Source organism: Astatotilapia calliptera, chromosome 6 (assembly GCF_964374335.1).
Source record: "Astatotilapia calliptera chromosome 6, fAstCal68.1, whole genome shotgun sequence".
Taxonomy (NCBI): domain Eukaryota; kingdom Metazoa; phylum Chordata; class Actinopteri; order Cichliformes; family Cichlidae; genus Astatotilapia; species Astatotilapia calliptera.
Window position 1 is genome coordinate 21,366,271 of NC_137427.1, and position 12,426 is coordinate 21,378,696.

The window sequence follows — 12,426 nt, forward strand, 5'->3', positions numbered from 1 at the left end:
CTAATAGATATACTGTGATTCTAGCCATAAACCCATCTGTCCTAGAGTAACACCCTATTAGAAACACCACATTCACTAAGGTATAAGCATCCAGAGTAATGTTTGAAATGTTGGAGACTCATACATCTTATGCATTTTTACTAGATGTGTAGACTTTATATTTTTATATTGTTTTAAGGTTAAATGAATAAAAGAAAGTGCAGGTTTATCAGTTTGCTTTAAAAATGTACAAGGATCAAATCAGGTGTCGTGTCTTATCTGATCTGGCCACTTTTTGAATTATGGCAAATGTGAGCTCTGAAAACTTGTTCTAGCTCTTTTCTGTAGTACTGATTCTCTCTTCATCTTCACCTCTCCACTACCTCTGTTTTTTAATGTGCATGCCACATGCCTCATCTTCTCTATTCTCACCTGCTCTGTCCTGTTGTTGCTTCTGCTCATTAAAAAAAGATGTGATCAGCATATGCTCCTCCAAATCTTACCAAATTTCATTTTATTGTCCTATCAATTAATACTCTAATTAATATGATGTTTATTTATGTGAAAAACAAATTAATGCACTTTGGAATTGTTTTGTAGATTTAACAGAGGGAATGGCATCAAATCATGTGTGTTAATCACAGGCTTAAAATTGGTTCTTTGCTTAGTTGTCTGTTACAGGTAGACCTAACACTGACTGATTTAGGTGCCTTTTTATGCTTGAATGATTCATAGGTCAGTATTTTAAATAAAAAGCTATAAAAATGGTTAGATACAAGGACCGGTCTACTGCTCAAGACCAGTGTCTCTAAGCACATTTTTAATTTAAGCTGAATGATGAGACTCCTCCAGGGCAGTAGGTCCAAAAATGTTATCTACTATTTTTTTTTTTTACTGTTTTAATTAACTTATTTTGTGGTGCATTTTGTAATATTTGCCAGCATAATGAAAATAGCCTTTTTGTTATATTTGTGACTAAAAATTTTATGTTAAAGTATTCTACATGTTTCATTTTACATTACTGTGAAATATAACCATATACCATCCAGAAATGATCACTAATTGACTTTTGCAATGTGAAGTTTATTAGTTTTTTTTAGTGTGTGCTCAAATATGGGACTTTTTCATATTTTAAGGCAATAGGATTTTTTGATGTATCCCGGTTCAGATCAAATTTCAGGCTTTTATCCTTAATAGCTTGTTCAGACAGGTTCAAACACGGCCTCAAAATCTGAAAAAGAAACATGCTGGAAGCAGGTCAATGGACCATTTAAAAAGAAAGTATTAGCCTACATTTAAATTGAAAGTAAATTTAACAGCAATTATTACATATATCCAAACTTTGGACCACGAAATTGTATATAACAAATATATGTGTGTGTGTGTGTATGTGTGTGTTTGTGCAATCCTAATGCTTCTGTTAAATAGATTTGATCCATCAGCCTTTAAAAGCAGACCCAAAGCTACTTCTCAATTAGCCTTACAAATTGAATAAATGCGTAATACCTTTCAGAACAGTGGATGAATAGAGTGAGTAAACACGTTCTTAGAACCAAGAAATAGCAGAAGGTCAAAAATAGATTTCTCTGAAAAATGCACTCAATAACAGATGCAGAGGTAAATGCCTGATTTTGAACAATATAACATCTACATTTTAAATATATATTGTGAAATATATCATGATTTAAAGGAATGGCTTTTCATTAAAACCAACTGACACAAATTAAAATATACAACATTTTATTGTAATTTCACAGTCATCTTTCACTTAAAACAGAATACACAGGCGAGACGGTGGTCTTTTTGGTATACACATACAGTAATGTCAGTTCATGGAGTGGAAATATAGTGAAGGCGCTGAGTGGTAAAAGTAGGAGTGGTCAATATGTCAAACAAACCAAAAACAAAGAAAAACAACAAAAAACAGGTCAATATATCTTATGAGTGTCAAAATACCATTAATTATAACATAGTTGAAAGAAATGTAGTGAACATGTCTGGTCACATGAAATTTCATTTTTCAAAATAAGGTAGGTAGAACAGTTTGAAGCCTCTTCTACCACGGACTGCACAGCTGATGTAAATCACATGGTACACTGCGGGCGAACACACAGAATGGCAATATTAGCATTCATCAAAACAAAGCTTTGCACATAAAAAGACAAGTAAAAGGTTTAAGAGATAAAATGAACAAAATTACCTCCAGGGATAAACAGAAGAAATCCAGGAATGAAGAAAATAGCACTTGAAATACCTGTGGGGACAGTTTTATCAGCTACAGTCAAGAGAAAACACACACAACGCTTTGAGTTCTTAATTAGATTAAGAAAGTACTACTTAACTACCGGTCCATTTAACATTTACATGCTCTGAAACAGCCAGAAATGCTAAGTTAAATTAGAGGATTGATGAAGTTTGCCTGTACAGTAAATCTGAAGCTACAGCTGCATAAATATTGAAAATGACTAACTACTCTTTTGACAAGATTAACACGTTGTTGTTGGAAATCACTGCTTAGTTTTCTAACAACATTAATAAAAGGTGTGAACAAGAAGGTGAAAAAGTATCTTATGATTATAAATTATGTGGCTGAAAGGAAGGCATAAAAATGGAGAAATGGTAAATGGCCTGCATTTGTATAGCGCTTTTCTAGTCCATAGGACCCCAAAGCGCTTTACACTACATTCAGTCATTCACCCACACATTCACACACTGGCGATGGCAAGCTACATTGTAGCCACAGCTGCCCTGGGGCGCACTGACAGAGGCGAGGCTTCACCGGGCCCTCTGACCACCACCAGTAGGCAAACATGGGGTTAGTATCTTGCCCAAGGATATTTGACATGCAGCCAGGAGGCAGCCTGGGATCGAACCACCGACCTTCTGATTAGTGGCTGACCTGCTCTGCCACCTGAGCTACAGCCACCCCAGAAATGGACACCAGAAACAGCCAAACTGCAAATTCCTAATATATAACCATCAATATCGATGGTACTTTCACTTTAGTTAGGCAAAATTTAAGTGGTGGTATCAAAGATTTCAGCTGTAGCTCAATCTGTGATATTTGCAGCTGCCTGTGGGAACAGCAAACCACATTTATAACTACAGCTCACAGAATTTTGTTGTAATTTTCATAAACAAACCAGGAAATAATTGGCCTCTTTCCTTCACTATGTGATCTCATTTTATGTTGCACATGAAAGGAGTCTGAACAGTGTAAAACACTTGAAAAAAGAATGCTTGCACAGCTGGGCTGCACTTACAGACTTTCTGGTTATAAGCAAAAGGAAAAAATAGTGCATACTTTACAACATTTTAAAGTACATGTCTAAAAGTACATGTCTAAAGGCCCCTATAATTAGATGGAATTTTATTGGATTTAATTTAAAACGACACTGTAATTAGATTTACCCACAAATACTTAAAGGTAGTTACACAAGAATAAGGGGGTAACGAGTCAGTTTTTCACACGAATTATACTGCAAGTAAATGTAAGTAGTGTGTAAGTAATTTTAAGTAAGTAAGCAATTTAGTGGGAAAACAAACAGACAAGCTTGAGCCATATTATGCAGCGGCTTGATCTTGCCTAACTTGTTTTTCTACAAAATTACTTATTTAAAATTACTCATGCAGTACTTAAAAACGTACTTACACTCTACTTAAATTTACTTGCAGAGTATAATTTTGCTTTGTTTCCTGTAAAAATCTGGCTTGTTACCTTTAAGTATATAATTATATTGTAATTTCAAATTAAATACATTGAATTCCTTTTAGTTACAGGGTAAATACTCTCTTTGTGATTATAAAGTGTTACTAAATAATGCAATACTTGAGCCGTATGCACAATTACTATTATGCTAGTTCATTTGGAGGCAGATGGTGACTTAGCAGATGTACATTTTAAAGAAAATCTTAAAGGGGTGAGTAGAATAATTCATCAACTAATGTATGACAAAATAGCACAGAAGTTGATGCAGATGTGATTAATAATGTGTTGCTAACTTTCAAAATTCTCTACTTAAAAAAAAGGGGGTAAGAGAGCTCCCCCCCCCCCACCCACCCACAATTCTTGTGGTGATGATGCTCAAGAAAAGGCTTGGGAGCAGTGATAAGAGCATGAATTGCTCTGAACAGGACTCGGGGTTATGGAAGTATGCCCAGTCAACTTTAGATAAGAAAGTTCTTAAGCAGATTTTACAGCTTAATTGCAGAGATGCACCTGCTCCTGTAGCTACTTATGAAAGGCAAATTGATCTAATCTCATCTATTTTGACTCTGGTGACATTTTCTTAATATGTTGTGGGTGAGCTCATCCCAAAGAGCACATTAATTGCTTGATTTCTGCCTCAAGCTGGAGAGGAGACACTCTATACAAAAAAGGCAGACACGACTAATTTAAAGTGCCTAACTCGCGGTGAGCATTTGAAGCTGATATTCGTGGAATGTGTTGACCAATTTAATGGGAGGTGCTGATTTTTGTAAAGGGGAAAAGCAAGGCTCATTTGATCTGAAAAGACTTTTTAAAACTTGCCTGACAGACTTTAATTCATTATGAATCCTGGTTGTACAGCCAAAGAAATTCTGAATAACAGTTCTGAACATATAGATACTTGATAAAATGCGCTGGGTTTGGACAGAAATACAAGATGAGAAGTATTGAACACTCAGCTTTTTAGAGGTTTGGAGGCAGAAAAATCAAAAGGGACACTACTAATCAAAGACAAGGCAAGAGAGGTTCAAGATAGTTAAACATGTGACACACAGAGCCACTACCGGGCCCAGCAGACCTCTGCACTATATGGAATGTGAAGTGTGATCTCATTCAATACAAACTTATCGCAAGCATGCAGTCAGAGCATTGCACTAGGGCTGCACAATTAACCAAATTTGAAACTCAATCACAAACATGATTGACCAGTGCTGCAAATGCTTGTTCTGTCAATTGAGTACAAAGCAAAAGTAAATCAAGCGCCCCTTAAATCAGTGCCTCATCACGTGCCTGCATAAATAACGAAATTCAAATGTCTGGCAAGGCAGAAGGTGAAGAGCTTGCTCCTTGAAGCAGATCCTCATCTGCTGTTTGGTAATACTTCAGATTTAGCACAAGAGATATTAACCAAGAATACTTCATACGCAAGGAGTTTGCACTGCAAGGCAACACGAACTAAGTTATTCAACCACCTGCAAACACACCACAAGAGTATATGAATAGATGAAGGCCAAGAAAAACAATGCAATGTTTGCTAACATGAATCATCCAATGTCAGCTCATGTCCATAAAAGCAAGGGTGGATACGACACATCACAGTATCCACCCAGCTCACAAAGACATACCGAAATCACCAACCAATTGAATTCCATTTGGCCAAAGATAGAAACACAGTGAGTAATGGAGGGTTCAGAAAAAATGGTCAACTTACTGGAAAAAAGATATTTTATTTCCACAAGATTTTTCCAACGTGGCAAAGCCTGTCCTGTCTGCAAAACATTGCAGGTATAATGTGGAGGGATACACAGCTGTGGACTACTATGAACTTTATTCACACCCATACTACACTTACAATGATCTAACTAAAGATTTCCCTGACAGTAAGAAACAGTGATTCTTGTATAGGTTTGTTGCTACATTACAAACATTCTGCTGTGTAGTAACAATGCGTAAGCTTGAAGAAGTTATTTTAGAGGACAAGTAGAAGTTTTAGGTGTTCTAGGTGAACTTGTGATCACCGTCTACAGCCTAAACCTTAAGCCATCTGTCATTTCCAAGTGCAAATGCTCCTTCGGTTCCCAGAAACTGAGGGACTTTTCAGCTGAATTTAAATTATCAGGGTGGCTGTTCCCCCAGGTGTAACCACAAAGTAAAACCTCCAGGCATCCAAGAAAAAGAGGATTTAAAGAGGTTCAGTGGAGTTTGAGGTTAGCGGGAAGTCGGCCAACTAGTTGCTACAAAGATTATGCACCATGTTATCATTTATTTACAAAACCCCCCAAAAATGTTCAGATGCTGAAGATGCTGAGCGAGGGTTAAATTGTTCTCAACAAAAGCAGATGCTGACTGAGACAAACCATCATGGCAAGTCTGAGATGACCCCTATGCACTAAGGTCAGTCAGCATGAAATATTTGCACTTTTCACTTTCAAGTGTAGGACAGTTATTTACCATGGATATAATAAAGCCACCGGTTGCTAGGGAAACATGTGTTTTCTGACTGGTTGGCAGTGGTTGTTGGAGGAGATTGAAAACCTCAGAGCGACTACTTTGGCTGGATTATCACCTTAATTGTCATAAGGCGGTACAAAAAACAAAGAAACAAGCAAAAAAGGCCCACTGTACATGATTCTTGTTATGATTCTGTCACTCCAGTCGTAAAAGCAGACAGACTGTGAGATCTGGACTAAGAACTATACTGTCCTGTAGCAGGCAAGGACTATGGCAGCTTTCTGTGTGTTCTTTTGTGTGTCAAGATAACACAGAGATCCTCCCACTTGTGGGAAAGCACACCAGCACTAATGGACTCTAATAAAAACATTCCATTCTGAATTATACTATTTAATCCACTATATAAGTCCTGCATTCATTCATGTTTGGTCTGTTTATGATTTGAAAGAAGTTGAGAAGTGACGCGCTTCTTTGTGTATGCTTGCATTTGGACTAACATGCATTTCTAAAAAACAACAACAACAGTCTAAATGCTTTGCATGTCAATATTTTATCTTCCTTACCTGCACTTGGATTGAGCTGTATGACAATACCTGTGAAAATAAGAGCTAAAACAAAAACAGCACAAACATTATAGGTTTGAAAGGTTCTGTTTTTATTAGTTTGGTTATTCCGGCAATAACTCTGTCATAATCTGTTGATCAGTGCAGGGGGACAAAGTTCACTGTGCAAAGTGCCAAGACTATCATTGCCTGACACAACACGGAACAAACTACCTGGTGTAGCATTGCAAAACAATTTGGAGTGGTGCCTTTGTGTTAATGTTAGAGCGTCATTTTGAAGTGAACTTAGAATCAGAAAGAAGAGGTGTGTTTGTCCTTTTCGACTGCAGTCATTTAACTGGAGATTAGCAATTCTTTTGAGTTTAAAACCAAAATTAAATTAAAATCACTAAACCATCTACAGTGGGAGCAGGCAGCCCTTGTTACTGTGATGCTCCCACAGCCAAAATGAATCAGGTAAACATGAGAAAAACAAGTTTCTCTCAGTAAATTGTTCTGGTTTGTGTGTTTCATACTTAATAAGTAACAAAAACATGTACTTACCAACTCCAGTGATGAGGAGAAGGAATGAAGAGAGAACAACCCTTCTGTTTTTCTTCACCAGCGGATGGGACACCCACCTAGGCGAAACGTGTTTTTAAAGTAACCGTGTTTGTTATGCTTCTCCGTGAGAGAAGACCGAACTTACCCGCAGCAGTGCGCAGAAAGCTGCGTGACTGAACTCAAGGTGCTGAAGGACCACTGAGAGCTGCAGTAAGACAGCGTTGCAGGGTCACTGTGGAGAAAGCAGAAACACGCTTCATCTCACATTCACAGAAGAAGCAGGGAAAAGAAAAATCACGCCTGAACTACAGAGCCCACCTGATTTTGAAGAAGTTATTGAAAGAGGAATTCCCGTTGTTGCCCAAGGCGTCTTCATTTTCCAGATTCTAAAACAAGAGGAGATGGTGGATGTCATATAAACGGCAAAGAAAAATGTATAGCTCGCAGAGAGGAAGCAAAAGTAATACTGTTATTATAGTCGCTGTTTTTTTTTTCCTATTTCTTAAGGACGTGACTTTCAGATATGTTCATCTGCTGTAGAAATTTATTAGGCCTCCCACTTCTTCTTTTGTCCACACATGCCCAGTTTGTCCAGTTTTATTTTTGAGGACACACTGCACATCATGCTAGGAATCTTCTTGTTGTTGCCAAATGTTTATTTCATTGTGTTAAACTGTGTTATCTCTGGCATTGCTCATATATTCGCCAGAGGAAATGGGAACAAATTATGTGTTTGTGTGACAGGCTGCTAGGAATGAAGTGCCAGGAAATATCATTTAAAACTGGTTCTTTGCTAAGTTGTCTGTTAAGTGTAGACACAGTACAGGCTCATGCCTGGAGTTAGATACTGCTTTTATCCTTGAATGATTCAGGCAGGCAGTGTAAAGTGGAGAAAAAAAAACTGGAGAACTAATACCTAACACCACTTTGCTGCTTGTAAGCAAAATAAATAGAAATGAAGGGCAGCTCAAGACTTTTGAACAGTAATCTACAAGAGTCACTGGCCTTCACAAATATGTTGTGACACGTTTAAAATAGTTCTTTTCACACGGTTAACAGCCCAGCTCCATCACATCTTACAGATTCCATTTTACCAGAACTTACTGTATCTATGTGTGTTTCCATAAATCCCTCCTTGACTTTCATAACTTGAACAGCCACACTTGGCACACAAGCCCAACTTAGGCATCTGCCAATTGTTTTTTATATCACATATTATGATTTTATTATGTTGCCTAGCTACCGCCAGTCACAAAATGACCAGTTTTAACTTTTATGCTCCTATAACACATTGTAAAAACATCCTATTGTTTTAATTTCATTGCAATAATGTCTCATTCACATCCACAAAAGTTTAATTATGCATTCAGTATTAGGATGGATGAGGGTGCCTAGCAACCACCTAGCAACAGGCTAAAATGAGCAGCTTTTACTGTATAAACAATATCTACCACCACTACTTTTCTTAAACTTTTCTCAGTGTTGGTAACTATATCTGTTTGCAGCAGAACAGCACAAAGAGATCACAGATAATTGGTGTGTACAAGTTGTGCTAATACAGCACTGTGCTGTCAGTGTCAGTCTTTGTGGCTCCTACAGTTCTCCAGAGTATAATGGGAGGCAGAGCCTTGAGCTACTAGACACATCTTTTGTGGAAATAGCTCCCAGTTTAGGCTGTGGACAGACACCCTCTCTCTTCCTTTCTTTAAGGTTGAAATATTTCCTTTTTTGAAGATTACAGTCAGAGCTAGATGAGGTAATGCAAATTTTTTTTTAAAAAAAATGCTGCTTTATGTTCAAGCTGCTAGCAGAAGCTCTCGTGAAGCCTGCTCTTTCACTCCACATAGATTCAAATCATCTCATTGTTACACGTCATTAAAATTGTGTGCTCCCAAGGTTTATTTCTTTTCTTCTTTATTCTTTGCCATCTTTTCATGCTCTTGTTTTCTTTCTTCTTTTGTTTCATTTCACTGGCTGCTGCCGATTGCTGCCCACCTTAAGCCTGGATCTTCTCTTTCAGTCCTAAAAATGATAAGTTAGCTGTCTTCCTTGCTCACAGGGACTTGCTGAATTCTTGAGTTTGTAGCTACGAATTCGTAGTGTTGTTATAAAAACACTACAAGCTAAAACTGATACCAATCAAAAAGGAATTAGACAGCCTCTCACTGGAAATGTAACAGCAACATGAAAACAGAAATGCAAACAATGTTTTGTATCTCTTGTGTGCATGCTACCTGATACTTGAGGTTAGTGGGTTCAGGGGAGGCGGCAGCAGGTGAGGGATGATTCTGAGGTTTGGAGAAACTCAAAGGGCCAAATGTCATCTCTCCTCCTTCTCTGTCCTTCCATCCCTGCGGCTCTCCGTCAGTCACAACCCCCTCCTCATCTCCCTCCAGCACAAACGCATCGTCGATGGTAAACTGTGTTGCCATGGTGATTCCCTCTTACACCCTGAGGTCCTGTAGCCGGATGCTCACTGTGATTTAAGAGTAATAACGAATGTTTTATGGATTTTTAATCCCTCAAACCGCAGGAAACAGCCTGTGAAAATACTAACTCAGCAGCTGCTGAGTTTTCTCTCACCAATCACAGCATTTCCCTTTAAACGTTTAAAGTTCGCTCATACATGCTACACTACATAAAAACTAAATAAAGTAACTCCACCACTTTCGAATTAGTTTAAAAGGCGAAAACAGCTGCCGTGCTGCCTACACGTAACAGCGGATGGGATCGAGGCTAAGTACAACAGAGCAGAGGCTACACGGCTTTCCTGTAGGTCTCTGCCATTGTTTGTCCTCATTCTTCTGTCCGATCAGATGACCAGGAGGAAAACTTACTGTCTTAAGTAAATCCTTTCTCCTGCGAAGAAACTTCGACTTCTGAACTTTGTTCGGAGACGAGTCACATTTTTGTAAGCCCTGGAAAAAGTGGTTTTAAAGCCTTCTGTTAGCAGTATCTTAGTTTTTCTTCTGTAGTGCGACTTCTTTAGAAGTTTGGACTCTCTTCTTTTTTTTGGCAACCGGCAATCGATTAGATACGACTGATTACGCCCAAAGCGCTCTCTTCGCGTGCGAGCCAGGGCGCCGAATCGAGTGTCGTTTTATCGATCGATCCGCTAACTTTTGTTATGAAGGAGAAAAAACTCAAGAAACTGGGTCAATCATTACAATTTATGAAATTCCTACGAAAAAATAGATGGCAAAGCATTACATAAGTCACTCGAAATTTCTCTACAGTAAGTGGAAATTTTTTAGTTTAAAGCATGAAATTGTGAGACAATAATTCAAAAAGGCATTCACTGTGTGCGTGTGTGTATGCTGAATAATATAAGATAGCTAAAACAGATTAACGAATAAGTTAGGATAAATGATAAATACGATAAAATGAATAGGAAGAAACTGAAAAGAAATGAACAAACGTAAGTCACACAGCTGTCACATGATGTGTGTGCAGCTTTTTGTTGCAAGTTAGAGATATGTTATATAATTTAATACAATGCATCTCGTTAAAGATGGTCACGTTTGGTTCTCACTAACTTCAGGGATAGTATAGAACTAGCAAAGCTGTATTTTATTCGACGCAGTTTGTCAGTCTTATTTCATAATTTTGATCAAGTGTAAAAACACAGTAAATATAAAAAAAAAAAGATTTATTTTATTAAAAGCACGAATCAATTCAAAAACATCTTGACCTTGGTTGTTTAGGGCAAAACCTATCAGAATATCAACAAAAGTGTATGTTTGCATATTCGTGTTCATGGACTGTGGTCATCTAATGGAGGAAAGGCATCCTGTACCCACAAGCCAGTAATATATTACCAAGGCTAAATAATGTCAATTAAAGAGCTGGAATCTATTTTGTGCGTTTTTATCTTTTGCTTTTAATCAAACAGCATTCCAGCTTTTCATTTACTGGAGTTTTAGTGTATTTTGTTTTAACATATTCAATATTCATTAGCAGTGCACTTAAGAACTGATAACAACAAATCAGCTAAATTAATGTATTCTCCGTTTGGATATAAACACACATATAGATTTACTGGATCTTTGTATTTACATGCATAATAAATTTGGTAAAGCTGCCTCTTCTCCCATAACTAGAATGATTTTTTTTAAAGGCTCTAAGGAAGTATTTATTTTTATATATAACTTGCTTTGAAATGTCTCCAGTTATGGGTATGCTGATGAAGAGGAAAACCAGTTGAGATAGTCGACACACTACAGTGAAAAATTAATATTTCACAGGACTTGATGCTGTCCAACGCATTCAGGTGTGTGTTAATGCAATGCCATATTCCCTCAAGTATTAGTCATCTCAGCAAATCACCTAAGGCCAAACTGTGTGATGCTCAGAGAAACTGCAAAATACTGCACGTCTTAGTTCATAAAAATACAATAAGACAAAGACTCAACAACAAAGGTTTGCCAGGAGAAAGCCTCTTTTCTCTAAAAATAACATGGTAGCATCTGAACAAACAACAAAACGCACGCGACATTATCCTTTGCACAGATTAAACCAAAGCAGAGATGTTTGGCCATAATGCACAGAGACACATTTGTTGAATCCCAAACACAGCATAGCAGCGCAAGTACCTCATACCAGCTGTAAAGCACAGTCGTGGTGAGGTGATGATTTGGGCTTGGGTATGGACACTTTGAAGCCACTGAGTTGGCCATTTAACTCCTCTGTACACCAGAGTCAAATGTGAGGCAGTCTCTTTGGCACCTAAAGTCCAAACTGGGTTATGCAACAAGCAAGTCTACAACAGAAATGCTGAAAAAGACAAGAAATCTTATTCTTATTGAAATGCTGTGGTGAGACCTTAAAAGCACTGTAAACATACGAGTGCCTGTAAACCTCAATGAACGAAAGGGACTTTGTAAAGAAGAGTGGGTCAAAATTCCTCCACAACAATGTGAGAAACTGATAGTTATACAGAAATTGTGGTTCTACAAGCTAATCTGAATCATGGGGTGTACGATTTTTTCACAGTACTCTGTGCAGGATTGCATAGAGTACTGTGAAAGCTGCCTTTGTTACATGACTGTAAAAGATGCAAGAGAGCCAGTTTCCAAAAATGGTAACACTTAACTGTAACCGATTTTATTGGCAGTTTTGTTGGGTTTTTTGTATGTATGTTTATTTGTTTTAAAATGATTTTCATATTTTATGTGTTGGGTA

General features: G+C 37.6%; 1 protein-coding gene across 1 annotated transcript; it reads right to left on the reverse strand.

Annotated features, from left to right (window-relative positions):
- Positions 1-1,702: 1,702 nt before the first annotated feature.
- Positions 1,703-10,357, reverse strand: tmem134 (transmembrane protein 134). The gene is made up of 8 exons (XM_026171086.2): positions 10,083-10,357; positions 9,480-9,721; positions 7,564-7,631; positions 7,391-7,477; positions 7,246-7,322; positions 6,703-6,747; positions 2,180-2,233; positions 1,703-2,075 (listed from the first exon to the last, which is right to left on the reverse strand). Exons 2-8 carry the CDS (start codon positions 9,675-9,677, stop codon positions 1,993-1,995), a joined length of 612 nt encoding a protein of 203 aa, XP_026026871.1. The 5' UTR covers positions 9,678-9,721; positions 10,083-10,357; the 3' UTR covers positions 1,703-1,992.
- Positions 10,358-12,426: the final 2,069 nt, after the last annotated feature.